An 18,575-nucleotide genomic window follows, 5' to 3' on the forward strand; every position below is an offset into this window, starting at 1 on the left:
AAGTGAAACTGGATACATATACAACCTTGAAATTTATATAGGTGAAGGAAAGAAACTGCAAGAAACAATATTATCAGTCCTACAACCTTATCTGGGTTCATGGTACCATATTTACCAAGACAATTATTACAACAGTGTGTTCACATCTGAAATATTGTTGAAAAACAAAACCAGAGTTTGTGGGACTATAAGAGAGAATCAGAGTCTACCAAACCAATTAAAGGAGAAATCCAAAAATCTACAGTGAGGGGAAATGACATTCTTACAGAAGGGAGAAGTGATTCTTCTTATGTGGAAAGACAAGAGGCTAGTCTGCATAGTGACAACTATTCATGACACCTCCACAACATCTACAGGAAAGGAAGACAGGAGGACTGGCTATCACATAACTAAGTCCACTTGTATATTCGAGTATAATAAATATATGAAAGGAGTTGATTGATCCAATCAATATCTGGCAAACTTCAGTATCCTCCAGAAAACTCAAAAACGGTAATAGAAAGTGGGTTTCTGAACAATTGAAGTTTATTCAATGCATTTAAAATTTATTGTAGCCTTAATGCACAGAATAAAATGACTTACAGGCAATTTTTGTTAGCAATACCTAGAGTATGGGTAACTGACCATTCTGAATGTAGTGAATGTAGTGGTAGCCCTGCACCTGGTCCTTCTTGTGGAGTTTATAAAAGAGCCCCCCCACAAAGATCCACCTTGTCAACTATCAGGTAAAATAAAAGAACATATTCTAGAGGAAATAATACCCACAGGACTAAAAAAAAAAAAAAAAAATGATACCAGAAAGTGTAAACTCTGCTTTATCCAGGGGAAAGCGCAGTGAAACATGGTATATTTGCAATATTCCCCTGCTCTATTCCCCTGCAGAGAGGTACATGCTATATACTGCCTATAGCACTCCAACAAAATATTAGAATGGTTTAGTAAGACATGCACAAAGTTTCAAATAAATACAGTAAGTGCAAAAACAAGTTTTTGATATTTGCTTAAATGCTGTTTGATTCTGAGGTGTTTCAATATTCACTTATATCACAAATTGCCAGCCACAGGTGTTAGTTTCTGCAAAAATCTCCCAGGCAATAATGTGTTAATATTGTTAAGATGTCCATATTACTCAAAGCAATCTACAGCTTTAATGCAATCTCTATAAAAATACTCCATGACATATAATCCTAACATTGATTTGGAACCACAAAACACCCTGAATAGTCAAGGCACTCTTGAGAAAAAAGAACAGAACTTTGAGAAAAAAGAACAGAATTGGAGGTATCATGCTCCCTGGCTATAGACTATACTTTGAAGCTATGGTATTCCAAACAGTATAGTACTGGCACAAAAACAGACATATAGATCAATGGACCAGAATAGACAGCCCAGAAATAAATTCACACACTTATGATCAATTAACCTACAACAAAGGAGGGAAGAATATACAATGGGGAGAAGACAGTCTCTTCAAGAAGTGGTGCTGAGAAGACTGGACAGCTACATGAAAATAATGAACATTTCTTTATACCATATAGAAAAATAAACACAAAATAGATTAAAGATCTATTTTGTTATCCACATAACTCCTAGAGGAAAACATAGGCAGAAAACCCTTTGACATAAAGTGTAGCAATATTATTTTGCATCTCTCAACTCAGGAAAAGGAAACAAAAGCAAAAAAACCAAACAACAAAAAAACCCAACAAACAAATGGTACCTAATTAAACTTAAAATCTTTTGTACAGCAAAGAAAACCATCAACAAAAAGACTGCCTACAGAATGGGAGATATATTTGTAAATTATATAACTGATGATGGATTAATATCCAAAATCTATAAACTGCTCATACAACTCAATATCAGAAAAACAAACAACCCAATTAAAAAACATCAGAGGACCTGAATAGACATTTTTTCAAAGAAGACGTACAGATGGACAACAGGCATATGAAAAGATACTCAATATCTCTAATCAGAGAAGTGCAAATCAAAAACCACAAGGAGATATTACCTCACACCTGTCAGAATGGCTATCATCAAATAGACCACAAATAACATGTTTGTGAGGATGTGGAAGAAAGGGAAAACCTAGTGCTCTGTTGGTGGGAATGTAAATTGGTGCAGCCACTGTGGAAAACTGTGTGGAAGGGCCTCAAAAATCTAAAAATATAACTACCATATGACCAGCAATTCCACTCCTGGGTATATATCTAAAGAAAATGAAAACACTAATTTGAAAAGATTCATGCACCCCAATGTTCACAGCAGCATTACTTACACTAGCCAAGATATGGAAGCAACCTAAGTTTCCTTCAACAAATGAATGGATAAAGAAAATGTGGTATATACAGACACACACATACATATACACACAAGCACGCATACAATGGAATATTGCTCAGCCATAAAAAAAGCATTAAATTGTGCCATTTGTAACAACATGGGTGGACCTAGAGGGCATTATGCTTAGTGCAATAAGTCAGAGAAGGATGGTATGTTATAACACATGTGGAATCTAAAAAATAAAGCAAATGAATGAATACAACAACAACCAAAAAAAGACTCAGATATAGACAACAAACCAGTGGTTACTGGTAGGAAGAGGGGAGGGGCAAGATGATGGGAAGGGCAAGATAGGGGTAAGGGATTAAGAGTTAAAAGCTACTATTTGTAGGGCTTCGCTGGTGGCGCAGTGGTTGAGAGTCTGCCTGCCGATGCAGGGGACACGGGTTCGTGCCCCGGTCTGGGAGGATCCCACATGCTGTGGAGCAGCTGGGCCCATGAGCCATGGCCGCTGAGCCTGCACGTCCGGAGCCTGTGCTCCACAACGGGAGAGGCCACAACAGTGAGAGGCCCACGTACAGCAAAAAAAAAAAAAGCTACTACTTGTAAATAAGATACAAGGATATATTGTACAACAAAGGGAATATAGCCAGTATTTTATAATGTCTTTCATGGAGTATAATGTATAAAAATATTGAATCTATTGTACACCTGAAATTAATAAAATGTAAATCAACTATGATTCAATTAAAATAGAGAAAGAATGAAGGAAGGAAGGAATGAAATAAGGAAAGAATAATTAACACCCATCCTTCTCAAACTCTGCCCCCCCAAAACTGAAGAGGGAACACTCCCTAAATCTTTTTACAAGGCCAGCATTTTCCTTTTAACAAAACCAGGACAGGACCCTAGTAGAAAGAGAACTATAGGCCAATATCCCTGATGTGTATATATGCAAAAATTCTCAAAATACTAGCAAACCAAATTTGGCAGCACATTAAAGGAATCATTCACCATAACCACGTGGGATTATCCCTTGGATACCAGGATGGTTCAACATAGGCAAATCAATCAATGTGATATATCACGTCAATATAATTAAAGACCCATATGAACACCTCAATAGAAGCAGAAAAACATCTGACAAAATTCAACATCTCTTCTTCATAATAAAAACTCTTAGCAAATTAGGCATGGAAGGAACGTGCCTCAACATAATAAAGGCCATATATGACATAAGCCCCCAGCTAACATCATACTAAATAATATAATACATTTAACATATTAAAATGTTGCAAGTTTTTCCTCTAAGATCAGCAACAAGACAAGGGTGCTCACTCTCATCCTTCCTATCAACATGGTGCTAGAAGTCCTAGCTAGAGAAGTCAGGGTAATAAAGCAATAACAGGTATCAGAACTGGAAAGGGAGAAGTACAGTTGTCTCTATTTGCAGATGACATGATTTTGTATAGAGAAAATCCTAAGACTCAACCAAAATCTATGAGATCTAATGAAAAAAAATCAGTAAATTTGCAAGATACAAAATTAACATACAAAAATCAGTCATGTTCTATATACTAACAATGAATTTTCTGAAAAAGAAAGAAATTGATCCCATTTACAATAGCATCAAAAACAATAAAATACTTAGGAATAAATTTACCTAAGGAGGTGAAAGATCTCTACTCTGAAATCTACAAGACACTGATGAAAGCAATTAAAGAAGATAATAATAAATGGAAACATATCCCATATTCATGAATTGGAAGAATTAATATTTTTAAAATGTCAATACTACCAAAAGACATCTGTAGATTTAATGCAATCCCTATCAAGATTTCAATGGCAGTTTTTACAGAAGTGGAAAAAATACTCCTAAAATTTATATGGAACCTCAGAAGATCCAAATAACAAAGAAATACTGAGAAAGAAGAGCAAAGCAGTTGGCATTACACTTTCTCATTTCAAGCTATACTATTAAGCTATCATCATCAAGAGAGTATTACACGAGCATAAAAACAGACAAATGAACCACTGGAACAGGATCAAGAGCTCAGAAATAAAACCAAGCACATACGGTCAACTAATACTTGACAAAGGAGCCAAGAATACTCAATGGAGGAGAAAAAACATCTCTTCAATAAATGCTGCAGTGATAATTGAATATTCATATGTAAAAATAAAATAGCACCACTATTTTACACCATTCACAAAAATTAAAAATGGATTAAAGATTTAAATGTAAGACCTTAAACCATGAAACACTTAGAAGAAAAAATAGGAATAAAGCTCCTTGTCATGGTAATGATTTTTTTATATGACACCTAAAGCATAAGCAGCAAAATTTTTAAAATAAACAGTTTGGACTACATCAAGCTAAAAACTTCTGGACAGCATAAGAAACCATCCTCAAAATGAAAATACAACCTATGGAATGGGAAAAAAAAATTGCAAACCATCTATCTGACAAGGCATTAAGATATATAAAGAACTCATACAACTCAATAGCATAAAAACAAATAACACAACTAAATATGCATTAAGGACCTGCATAGACATTTCTCAGAAGAAGATAGATGAAAAGCCAACAGGTACATCAAAAGATGCTCAGCATCACTAGTCATTAAGAAAATGCACATTAAAACCACAAAGAGGTATCACCTCATGCCTGTTCAAATGGCCATCATCAAACAGACAAGAGATAACAAATACTGGCTTGAATGTGGAGGAAAGGTAACCCTTGTGCACCGTTAGTGGGATTGAAAATTACTATGACCACTGTGGAAAACAGTATGGAGGATCCTAAAAAAAACTTAATAAAATTACCCTATGATCCAGCAGTTTTACTACTAGGAATATACCCAAAGGAAATGAAAACACTAACCCAAAATGATATCTGCACCCACATGTTCATAGCAGCATTATTTACAATAGCTAAGACACAGAAACAACCTAAGTGTTCATAGATGGATGAGTGGATGAAGAAGTCGTGGTATATATTTACAGCACAATATCATTCAGCCAGAAAAAAATGAGGAACTCCTACCATTTGCAACAACATGGATGGACCTTAATGGCATTATGGTAAGTAAAATAAATCAGAAAGAGAAAGACAAATACTGTATGATTTCAGTTACAGGTGGGACCAAAAAAGCCCAACAAACACACAAACAAGCAAAAACAGAGAAAAAGAGATCAGACTTGTAGAAGTAGAGGGTGGGTGGGGGATTGAAAGAAGGTGGTCAAAAGGTACAAACTTCTGTAAGACAAGTAAGTGCTAGGGATGTAATGTACAGCATGACAACTAGAGCTAACACTGCTGTCTAATATATAGGGAAGTTATTAAGAGAGTAAATCCTAATAGTTAACATCAAAGGAGAACTTTTTCACCTCTTTTTTTTTACTTTTTTTTTTCTTATCTATATAAGGAAATGGATGTTAGCTGAAGCAATTGTAATCCTTTCACAATATATGCAAGTCAAACACCACTCTGCTGCAACTCCTTAAACTTATACAATGATGTATGACAATTATTTCCCAGTAAAAGTGGAAAATAATTTTCTTGACAGTTAACCTGTAATTCAAAAGCCAGTGTGAACATGGCTATTGTTCTGAAGCCTGTTAAAGTCTAAGAGGGCCCTATTTGGCATTCTCACATAATTGATGAGATGTGAAATTACTTTGAACTAACCCTGGAGGCTATTCACTTTTTCTTATTCATTCTTTTGAACAGCACACACAGAGAAACTTGACATTCTGATTGGGTCTCATTGCCTGTTGAACAGTACCTCCAGAAGAATCTATCCCTGTGTTTGATGTTGTTCATAAATAGCCATGTGGGTTCCTAAGACCTGGTCCTTCTATACTTGGGGAGAGTAATACTGTGGTCAGCTGAGCTGACCAAATGTTTTCATGTCATAGCTATCATTTTTCTTAGCTTCTGTTAAATCCATAGGGGAGTCATTTGGGGTATGGTTATATAAACCAAATATATTAGTGAGTTAAAATCATGGTATATGTATAAGCTGAAGGTCTATTGTTGAAAAATTCCTAGGACCTGGACACTCCTTTGTCCAGACTAGCTGAATTCCCTGACACAGTTCATCTGCTTAACTAGAGTCTCTTGCTTGCTCTCTCTATAAATATGTGCAAACATACGTGTGTTTGTATACATATATGTATATATGCATACGTATGTATGTGTATGCATGTATATACATATAATCTTTCATCCCCTAATATTTTGAACACTGATTTCTTGTCATTTCTCCTAGTAATAGAGCTGATGCACACCATTTGAGGTAAAGCATTTTTTAACCTGTTACTTCATTACATATGTAGCCAGCATGTCTCCATAAAGAATGTAAAGATTTCCACTTTAGCTGGCAGTAAACATATTTCAGCAAGCCCTGTCCTATTCAACATTGTTATCCATGAAGTAGACGAAGACCCTAAGGGCAGGCCCATCAAGTTTGCAGATGTCACTAAACTGAAGGAGGACAAACTAAGATGAATGACAGACACAGCATTTAGAAAACATTGTGACAGGCCAGGGAAATGAAATGGATCTAACAAGATGAAATACAATATGGATAAACACCAAGTTTTACACTTCCAAACAACTAACCACACAAGACACAATAGGGCTTAATGAGGTTTTAGTCTTCATTAACCTCGTAGAGGTCAACACTATGACATAACCAAAGTAAGTAAGGAAGTAAATATTGAAATCAGGCTGCATTTATAAAAGTACAGTACTTAAAACAAGGTGACCATGAGTCTCACTTCATTTTGTGTTGGTCAGACCATTACTGAGGAATTATATTCAGCTCTCTAATTCAGCTACCTCATTTGAGAAATGGAGATAAAAATGTCTATTCCACTGAATAATCAGTATTAAATGTAACAATGCATATAAAAGAGTCGGCACAATGTGACATGAAATAAATGTTAAATTGATGGTAGACAACAATTATTGGGAATGCTCAAAACTGTTGAAGAAGGTGGCAGTAAATGAAGGGATGGAAAAAGGTATTCCATGCAAATGGAAATCAAAAGAAAGCTGGAGTAGCAATACTCATATCAGACAAAATAGACTGTAAGATAAGGACTGTTACAAGAGACAAAGAAGGATACTACATAATGACCAAGGGATCAATCCAAGAAGAAGATAAAACAATTGTGAATATATGTGCACCCAACATAGGAGCACCTCAATATATATAAGGCAAATGTTTACAGACATAAATGGACAATTGACAGTAACACAATAATAGTGAGGGACTTTAACATCCCACTTGCATCAATGGACAGGTCATCCAGCCAGAAAATCAATAAGGAAACACAGGCCTTAAATGACACATTAGAACAGATGGACTTAATTTATAGAACATTCCATCTGAAAGCAGCAGAATACACTTTTCTCTCAAGTGCACATGGAGGATAGATCACATCTTGGGCCACAAATTAAGCCTCGGTAAAATTTGAGAAATTTGACATCATATCAAGCATCTTTTCTGACCACGATGCCATGAGATTAGAAATCAAATACAGGAAAAATACTGTAAAAAGCACAAACACACAGAGGCTAAAAAATACGTTACAAAGCAGCCAATGGATCACTGAAGAAATCAAAGAGGAAATCAAAAAACACCTAGAGAAAAATGACAATGAAAACACGACGATCCAAAACCTATAGGACACAGCAAAAACAGATCTAAGAGGGAAGTTTATAGCAACACAATCTTACCTCAGGAAACAAGAAAAATCTCAAACAACCTAACCTTACACCTAAAGCAAGTACAGAAAGAAGAACAAACGAAAGTGAAAGTTAGTAGAAGCAAAGAAGTCATAAGATCAGAGCAGAAATTAATGAAATAGAGGTGAAGAAAACATTGGAAAAGATCAATGAAACTAAAAGCTGGCTCCTGGAAAAGATAAACAAAATTGATAAACCTTTAGCAAGACTCATCAAGAAAAAGAGGGAAAGGGCTCAAATCAATAGAATTAGAAATGAAAAAGGAGAAGTTAAAACTAACATGACAGAAATAAAAATGATCATAAGAGACTCCACAAGCAACTATATGCCAATAAATGGACAACCTGGAAGAAATGGACAAATTCTTAGAAAAGTACAATCTCCCAAGTGTGAACCGGGAAGAGATAGAAAATATGAACAGACCAACCACAAGCACTGAACTTGAAACTGTGATTAAAGAATTCCCAACAAACAAAAGTCCAGGACCAGATGTATTCACAGACAAATTCTATCAACCATTTAGGGAAGAATTAACACCTGTCCTTCTGAAACTCTACCATAAATTTGCAGAGGAAGGAACACCCCCCAAGCTCTATGAGGCCACTATCCCTCTGATACCAAAACCAGACAAAGATACCACAAAAAGGAAAATTACAGGCCAATATCATTGATGAACATAAATGCAAAAATACTCAACAAAGTACTAGCCAGCCGAATCCAACAATACATTAAAAGGGTCATACACTATGATCAAGTGGTATTTGTCCCAGGGATGCAAGGATTCTTCAATATCTACAAATCAATCAGTATGATACACCACATCAACAAACTGAAGAATAAAAACCATATGATCATCTCAATAGATGCAGAAAATGCTTCTGACAAAATTTAATACTATTTATGATATAAAAGAAAACAACTCCCCAGAAAGTGATCATAGAGGGAACTTTCCTCAACATAATAAAGGCCATATATGACAAACCCACACCTGACATCATTCTCAATCGTGAAAAGCGGAAAGCATTTCCTCTAAGATCAGGAACAAGACAAGGATGTCCACTCGCACCACTTTTATTCAACATAGTTTTGGAAGTCCTAGCCATGCAATTAGAGATGAAAAAGAAAGAGAAAAATCCAAAATGGAAAAGATGTAAAACTGTCATTGTTTGCAGATGACATCATACTATACATAGAAAATTCTAAAGACACTACCATAAACTACTAGAGCTCATCAATGAATTTGGTAAAGTTGCAGAATAGAAAATTAATACACAGAAATCTCTTGTATTTCTATACACTAACAACAGAAATTCAGAAAGACAAATTAAGGAAACAATTCCATTTACCACTGCATCTAAAATTATTAACTACCTAGGAATAAACCGACCTAAGGAGGCAAAAACTTGTACTCTGAAAACTATAAGATGCTGATGAAAGAAATAGAAAGTGATACAAACAGATGAAAAGATATACCATGTTCTTGGATTGGAAGAATCAATATTGTGAAAATGACTATACTACCCAAGATGATCTAGAGATTCAATGCAATCCCTATCAAATTACCAATGGCATTTTTCACAGAACTAGAACAAAAACTTTTTAAATTTGTATGAAAACACAAAAAGACCCTGAATAGCCAAAGCAATCCTAAGAAAAACAGAGCTGGAGGAAATCAGGCTCCCTGGCTTCAGACTATACTACAAAGCTACAGTAATCAAAACAGTATGGTAGTGGCACAAAAAGAGAAATATAGATTAATGAAACAGTATAGGAAGCCCAGAAATAAACCCATGCACCTATGGTCAGTTAATCTACAATAAAGGAGGCAAGGATATACAATGGAGAAAAGACAGTCTCTTCAATAAGTGGTGCTGGGAAAACTGGACAGCTACATGTAAAAGAATGAAATTAGAACATTCTCTCATACCTTTCACAAAAGTAAACTCAAAATGGATTAAGACCTAAGTGTAAAGCTGGACACTATAAAACTCTTAGAGGAAAACATAGGCAGAACACTCTGTAACATAAATTGCAACAATATCTTTTAGGATCTACCTCCTAGAGTAATGAAAATAAAAACAAAAATAAACAAATGGAACCTAGTTAAACTCAAAAGCTTTTGCACAGCAAAGGAAACCATAAACAAGACGAAAAGACAACCCAGAGAATGGGAGAAATTATTTGCAAACAAGGTGACCGACAAGGGATTTATCTCCAAAATATACAAACAGCTCATGCAGCTCTATGTGAAAAACAAACAAAACAAACAACCCAATCAAAAAATGGGCAAAAGATCTAAATGGACATTTCTCCAAAGAAGACATACAGATGGCCAAAAAGCCATGAAAAGATGCTCAACATCACTAATTATCAGAGAAATGCAAATAAAATCCACAATGAGGTATCACCACACACTGGTCAGAATGGCCATCATCAAAAAGTCTACAAACAATAAATGCTAGAGAGTGTGTGGAGAAAGGGGAACCCTCCTGCACTGTTGGTGGGAATGTAACTTGGTACAACCACCATGGAGAACACTATGAAGGTTCCTTACAAAACTAAAAATGGAACTACCACACGATCCAGCAATCCCACTCCTGGGCATATATCTGGAGAAAACCATACTTCAAAAAGATACTTGCACCCCAATATTCATCGCAGCACTATTTACAATAGCCAAGACATGGAAGCAACCTAAATGTCCATCAATGGAGGAATGGATAAAGATGTGGTACATATATACAATGCGATATTACTCAGCCATAAAAAACGAACGAGATAATGCCATTTGCAGCAAAACAGATGGACCTAGAGATTATCATACGAAGTGAAGTGAGACAGAGAAAGATATTATATGATATCACTTATGTATGGAATCTAAAAAATGATTAAATGAACTTATATACAAAATAGAAATAGACCCACAGACATAGAAAACCAATTTATGGTTACAAAAGGGGAAATGGGGGGATGAAGTAGGAGTTAGGGATTAAAATATAAACATTACTATATATAAAATAGATAACCAACAAAGACCTATTGTATAGCACAGGGAACTATACTCAATATCTTGTAATAACCTATAATGGAAGAAAATGTAAAAAAAAAAAAGAAAATATATATCTACATGTATGTATAACAATCACTTAGCTGTACAGCTAAAAATAACACAACTTTGTAAATCAAGTATATTTCAATAAAAATTTTAAAAACAAAAATATTTTAAAATAAAAACAATTAAAAATTTAAAAAAGAAAGTGGCCACAACAACAGTGAGAAGATTCAAAACTATGGGGAGTGGTCAAAAAATTAGAGATGTTTCAGAGGAGACGTAAGAGCTCTCTTCTAAGAACGAAGAGTAAAAATGTGATAGAAGGGATGGGGAGTTCTATGATTACCAAGGGTGTAAACAAGGATCAATGAAGATGGGCAAGAAAAAGTACAATTTTTAACCTTCAGAAAGGTACAGAGTTGCATAATTAGAATACCTTCCATGGTGGTGAGTTCTTCAAGACCGGAGAGCTTTAAGCACAGGCTTGATGACTTTTGAATATGGTTGCTCTAGACTAATAAAGTATAGGTCAGAAAGTTTGGTTATGTGTCCTCTAAGGTGTATTCTGGCCCTGAGATTCTCTGGTTTTGTAAATATTCAGCAAAGCAGTTATAACCATAAAAGGTGGCCATATGTCTCACCTTAAATTTTTAGCTCTTCATTGTCTGAGATGAGAAGTTACTGCGAGCAACAGACATATAAATGAGAAACACTGCACAACGTTCTGTCTTAACGTTTGAGTGCTGTTGACCTTCAATCCCTTCTGAGTGTTCAGGGCCATTATTCCAGAAATTGTACTCTGCCTATAATTTGGGGAGCTGCCTCAAGGTGGGAAGTGACACCTTACTGTAGCTCCTTATAATAAACAACCTAAAAGCTATCTTGTAGAAGAAAAATTATTTCAAAACCAGAATATCTGGTGGTGGTGCTTAGAGAATTGCTACCTCTGTGTTACTAGATAAGTCTTTTAGCCTCTCTGGGCCTCAGTTAATTCTTCTGTAAAAAGGGTATAGTCAGACTTCCTCCCAGAGTTGAGCCAGAAATAAAATTAGATGAATGCATTTGAATGTATTAGGTTGTTCATTGTGAACTGGGAAAAGTACAGCAGCATGATTTTCCACTCAAATGAGTGCTTGACTATTTATGCATTTTTAGCTGCTTAGTTATAATGTTACTTAGAAATGATTTTTAAGAAACATTTATAAGAAAAGTTTGAAAGAACATATTGACTTCCATCTGCAACTTAGAAATGTCTCCATGTTTACTTGGACTGCCCTGCAAGCAAGGTCAGGGAAAGGCAGGGTGTGTATATGTGAGTATACATGTGTGCATCTGTTTCGAGCAAAATGGGGGGTGGCCAGGGGAGCACTCTGACTAGAAATCTTTCCTATGTGCTCTGTAAAGTGTTTATAAGATTTGGTTTCCATAGTGCAGCTTATTGTTTCCCTAATGATGAAAGCTCCTTAATCTCATTTCTAAACAGGATGGGAAGATATTCTGCCGGCGGACAGCTTGTGATTGCCAGAATCCAAGCGTTGACCTTTTCTGTTGCCCAGAGTGTGACACCAGGGTCACAAGTCAATGTTTAGATCAAAACGGACACAAGCTCTATCGCAGTGGAGACAACTGGACTCACAGTTGCCAGCAGTGCCGGTGTCTGGTATGTTGGCTTCCTTTAGAGTGTGTTATCCTATATATTCTGGAGGGGTTTACAAGCTCAGTTGTCTGTGGGACTTAGTTTCCTGCGAATTGTGATCCTGTGCAGGGAGTTGTGGGTCCTGTGGCTAATTACGGGGCATATGTTCTTCCAGAAGACATTAGTGTTCTACTATTTAAAACACCATGTAAGACAGAAAGGACATTTATAGCACAGATTTGGTCCAAGTTAGTTTACAATTGCTACTTTTTAGCCACTCCAGATCAATAAAATTCCCCACATGATAGAAAGCTATCAAAGCCTTGATGGGGACTTGTAGTTCTTACAGAGCCAAATATTTCATTTCTTGGGACATTACCATTAAAGGTTTCAATATCAGAGATAGCAGAACATAGTAGAAATATCAGGGATTGATATTGATTCTAGGTCATAGAGACAGTCCTGGTTCTCCCACATGCAAGATGTGTGTAATTAACTTGGGCAAGTCCTAACATTTTACTTGATCATTCTTTCCTTCAGCGTACACAAGTGGATGGGCACCTATTTTTCAGGGCTGTTGTGAAGATCAGTTATGTGAAAGGCAAGTGTAGAACTTGACACATAGAAGGTACTTAGTGCACGATAGTTACTATTGTTCATATTTCCTAGATTGAAAAATTTGTTTTACAGTGCTAAACCTTAATGTAGAAAAATGAAGGTTATTATGTCTCTTAATATGGGGATACTAATGATATAATCAGGTTAGAGAAAGTCCAGAGAAAAACCTTAATTTCTGGACCTGGCTCTTTCTGTTTCAAATTATATAACACGAAGAAAGATTTCTAATGTTGCAAAGACTGTTAAGACACATTATCATAGTGAATATGATGTTCCATCTCTGATGTAATTATAGCCAGTGGAGCTAAGTCATAACTAAGTCAACTTGTAATGGAAACTGTTAGCTGTGTTCCATAATTTAACATTTGCTAAAGTTAATGATTCAGTCTATGGATACTGTATAAAAACAGGCATTCAGAAAAACTGTGCTGTAAATTTCTATTGGATTTTCTAAAGTCACCTGGCAAATGTGCAGATAATCTTAATAGAAACAAATCCTTCTCAATCACTCCTAATACTGAGGAGTATAACTCAGATATATTCAAATCATAGCCATTCTTACATCTCCCATTCAAAAACAGGCAAACCCAACACAACTATAGAATTAAGTTCCATATCAGCCTGGAAAATTACATTTCTCTTTGAAGAAGCCAATCATCAGGCACTCAGAAAAATTGGTATTAATTTTAGACATGATATTTTCATAGAATTTCAAGAGTATCCTCTCTCATCCCCAGACCCTAAGGTTATTGTTTCCTGGGAGAACTGTAGCTGCTGAATATAACTTAATAACGACTTAAGAATAAAGTGGGTTATATTTAATAAATATCAATAGTTTGTATGTGCCAGACTCTGGATGATATAACAATGAGCATGACAGACATGGTCTATCATGAAGCTGACCAAAGGCCATAGTCTTGTGAAGCTGACTGAATAATTAGGCATGCATTTGCATAAATTATAATGAGTGTCATGATAATGGAAGAGGCTACATAGGTAGTAGTCTCTACTATGTGCAGCTCAGTAGAGCCACAGTGGCCACATCCTGGAATACTTGGAGGCTCTGTCTGAACTGTAACACCTTATACACATTTGTGATGTGTCACTAGCCAGACATTACATTCAAAACCATTATGAAATTGTTCTCCTGATATTGCCCAACCTCAATTTTAAATCCAATATAAGCAACTCAGTGCATGTTGTTATTGAAATAGTACAGTGGTTTAAGTTCCTCTTTGACCTTAAGAGAAATAGATTTCTGTTTACACACTAGCTCAGTACCTTATCATGTATTTGTTCATTTGCTTAGCATTTATTGACCAGAACTGTGCTAAGCATTGGGGAGATAAAGGAACAAGCCCAAAGCCTGAAAGCTCAAAACGTAATCTGGAATTGTATTGATAATTATGATAAGTCTCACGATAAAAATAATTATGGGTTGCCATTGGCACGCAGAGATGGGACCGAACTCTTTCCACGGCTACAGTATAGACAGTCAGCAAAAGCACTCTGGAGGAGGTGATGTCTGTATTTGTTCTTCAAGGAGGAAACACATCATACCCATAATGATGCTAAAGTAGCAACAGTCAGTGAGGACAGTGATGGAGATTCCTGAGAATTTCCCCCTCTGGGACTTTGGCAAGAGGATTGTGCATAAGGTCAATGATGAAGTATTTTGGCTTTCTCTCCACAGGAAGGAGAGGTAGATTGCTGGCCGCTCACTTGCCCCAATTTGAACTGTGAGTACACAACCATCTTGGAAGGGGAATGTTGTCCCCGCTGTGTCAGTGACCCCTGCCTGGCTGATAACATCGCCTATGACATCAGGAAAACTTGCCTGGACAGCTATGGCCTTTCTAGGCTTAGTGGCTCAGTGTGGACAATGACTGGATCTCCCTGCACAACCTGCAAATGCAAGGTAATTGGGTGTCCTGAGGATAACCAGGCCTTGAACAATTGCCAGAGAACACCTGCAGGAGGTCCACTCCTGATGTTTCTGAATGCACAGGTTCCAAGGGGCATGGTGGAAACACAGGCAGGCATTTGCTTCTCACCAGAGGTTAATCTGTCTGAATGGATTGTAGCTGTACCATGTATTAAGGCAAATTCCAAATGATAACCATGGAATAAAACAGTCCTCTCTTTTGCCTTTTAAAATACAGGATTTAAACAATTGCACTAGGCCCAATTATGGCTGATTTAAGCTATTTTGACCTGCATATTAAAAAGTAAAAAAAAAAAATCTTTTTTCATCCTGGAAATTTTTATAAGCTCTTTCATGAAACTGCCAATGTTAGAAGAAAGTGTTCTATAAACCTATGAAGTTTTTTGCTTTGTTTAATTATCACAGTACCTAATGCAGGGACTTGAAGCTCTTGCTGCACAATTTAATTAATTGTGATTATTTGCCTATCTTTTTGGAGGAGTTACCATGAGGCATCCTATGTCATTAAAATTAACAACTGACCCCTTCCTACCTTCAAAGCTTATGAAGAGCTATGACTGTAGTCAACTTGAAGCAAGGGTTAGGAAGGGTCAAATTTCTGCAGAAACATCTGCTTAAGATTCCCATGATTAAGCATGTTAAAAATATTAGTGCCTGGGCTTCCCTGGTGGCGCAGTGGTTGAGGGTCCACCTGCCGATACAGGGGACACGGGTTCGTGCCTCGGTCAGGGAAGATCCCGCGTGCCACGGAGTGGCTGGGCCCGTGAGCCATGGCCGCTGAGCCTGCGCGTCCGGAGCCTGTGCTCCGCAACTGGAGAGGCCACAACAGTGAGAGGAGAGGCCACAACAGTGAGAGGCCCGCGTACCGCAAAATAAATAAATAAATAAATAAATAAATATTTAAAATATATATATATATATATATATATATATATATATTAGTCCATTCAGTTCTATCAAATCCTGGCTCAGCTTCAGGCATCAGTGGAAGGATCCCAACTTGTCTTTTTATGCTGTTAAATGGGGATTCTTGTCTCCTTCCTGAAAAGTACCATCTTAAAATGCAGCCCCAATACATAAAGGACATCAAGCTGCATATACCAAGAGTCATGGTCCCATTGTACCTTCAGCCCCATCAAACACAATGACCAGGAGATGTGGAGACCTATGTTATTTAGTATTATTTTTCTGAGATTAGATTTGAGATTCATTTAGGAGGATTATAAAGGTATATTTACATTAATACATGTAATTGACTTTTCATGAATTCCCCAAAATTGATATGTACCATCCCCTTCACAGTCACCATGAGATAGTCTATATTTACCCCTAACATGCCCACCTTTCTGTAAGCCATTTTGGAGTAATTTTCAGACTCTTTTGGTACTTTTGACTAGTATTATTAATGGCTATTTATCTTTCAGGGGGTTATTTTTGGAAAGAATCTCATTTAGAGTAAGTCCAGTGAATAAGTTGTGTAAACAAACAACTTGGAAATACAGAGGAGTCTCAAACAAACATGGTCTGAGCTCAGACAGGGGTGTATGAAGTTGCACTGCCAGCAGTAGCCAACAAGAGGGACCCTGAAGGGTCTCATAAATCTTTGGCATTTCTCTAGTAATTTTTTTATAGCATTCATGGAGTTGGTCTCAAGACGTAGATGGTCATTTTGAATATAAAGGTGGACACTACATATTGATTTATATTCTATGTCTCATTGGCTAATGCTTGTGTCTTGATGCACAGAATGGAAGTGTCTGCTGTTCTGTGGATTTGGAGTGTCTTCATAATAATTGAAGTATTTAAAATGGACTCATCATCGCGGGAGAAAAATGGACAAAATAACCATCCAACATGATGAAGAACAGGAGTTGGTGTTTTTAGTTTTTTGTTTTTAACCACAGACAATTACCAAAGTTTCCACTGAAGGAAGGTGTTTGGGGGTTTACCTTTTGGACCTACCACATTGCTCATTCTTGCTAACCTAGTCTAGGTGACCTACAGCACAGTGCATTTAAGTCTATGGTTGTTTAAAAAAAAAAAAAAAAGTTTCCCATGTTGTAAATCACATTTCCCTTATCAGATCATTTGCAGACACATTTAAATGATCTCATGGTAAATGTTGATGTATTTTTTTGTTTATTTTGTGTACTAACATAATAGAGACTCGGCTCCTTTTGTTTATTTTTTCTGGAGTTTTGGATCAAATTCTACAAATAAAGTTGCCTGTTGTGATTTTTGTCCCATCCACTGAAAACTTAGTATTCAGATTCCTGTGAAATGTATTGATAAATATGTGTATGTAGAGCCTAACTGCATCTTACTTACATTTCAAACTGTTGAACACACCTAGATACCCACTCGTTCAGCTTAAGCAAGCTGAAAGCAATTATGATATGTTAAAGAGGGGAAAGACCACAAACATAAATAATTATTTGAAAAAGAACTTTCTCCTCCCTCTTAAAAACAAAATGAAACAAAATCTTAAGCCACAATTTAGAAACAGCAATGCTCTCAGACTTTTCTGGCATTGAAAGAGAAAGTATCCTTGCATCGGTTTTATATAGCATTTGATAACTTACTTACAAGGGACTTCCATGCTTTTTAATACAAGTTGTCACTATAGGAGAGGTGCATGGTGTTATTCCTACATTATATAAGAGTAAATTAATGTATCCCAGTCAACTAATTTGTTCAGATCTAGTTGATTTATAACACATTGGGATTGATAACCAGGTCTCCTGATGCCTGTCCAATGATATTTTCTACTAAATCATGCCACATCACATATGGTAGAGGATATGCTTTTAAGAAAGCTGTTTGTATGGTCAGTAGTTTCTTTAGAACAGGGAATGTTTTCATTTGAGCCACTACCATATTTTTAAGAGATGGCAGTTATTGAGTTACATAAAATGAATAAAATGTGCAAATGACATTATATCTGAGCTGAGAATTAAAACAGTTGTAGTTTTCAAGTAAACCACACCTTAGTGGTTTGTAATACCTAAGTCTCCTGAATTCATCATTGTTCTGAATCAAGTTGGTTCATGAAGTTTTGTTCACAAAATCAAGACAAAGACCTAAGTTGTTAAGTCAGTCATGCTAAATATATTTTAAATCCCAAATATTAATAGAATAATTAAAAATTACAAGTTAAGATTACTTATTTATTGATATTTGTCAGTATTTTTGTGAAGATAAAATTAACTACAATTCACTACATGAGATCAATTTCATGTGCTAAATTATGATATAGCAGTTAAAACTATATTTGACAACT

At 36.1% G+C, this 18,575-nt stretch overlaps 1 protein-coding gene across 3 annotated transcripts in view; it reads left to right on the top strand.

Annotated features, from left to right (window-relative positions):
• The window catches only part of NELL1 (neural EGFL like 1), an 881,356-nt gene extending 863,599 nt beyond the window's left edge, over positions 1 to 17,757 (top strand). For all 3 annotated transcript variants that reach the window (XM_007457631.1, XM_007457632.1, XM_007457633.1), the window contains 3 exons: positions 12,580 to 12,756; positions 15,044 to 15,268; positions 17,042 to 17,757. In XM_007457631.1, the coding sequence (XP_007457693.1) occupies positions 12,580 to 12,756; positions 15,044 to 15,268; positions 17,042 to 17,092 (453 nt within the window). In that variant the 3' untranslated portion in view covers positions 17,093 to 17,757. The remainder of the gene's footprint in view (positions 1 to 12,579; positions 12,757 to 15,043; positions 15,269 to 17,041) is intronic.
• The last annotated feature ends 818 nt before the right edge of the window (positions 17,758 to 18,575 follow it).

This window comes from Lipotes vexillifer, unplaced genomic scaffold (genome assembly GCF_000442215.2).
Source record: "Lipotes vexillifer unplaced genomic scaffold, Lipotes_vexillifer_v1.1 scaffold505, whole genome shotgun sequence".
Taxonomy (NCBI): domain Eukaryota; kingdom Metazoa; phylum Chordata; class Mammalia; order Artiodactyla; family Lipotidae; genus Lipotes; species Lipotes vexillifer.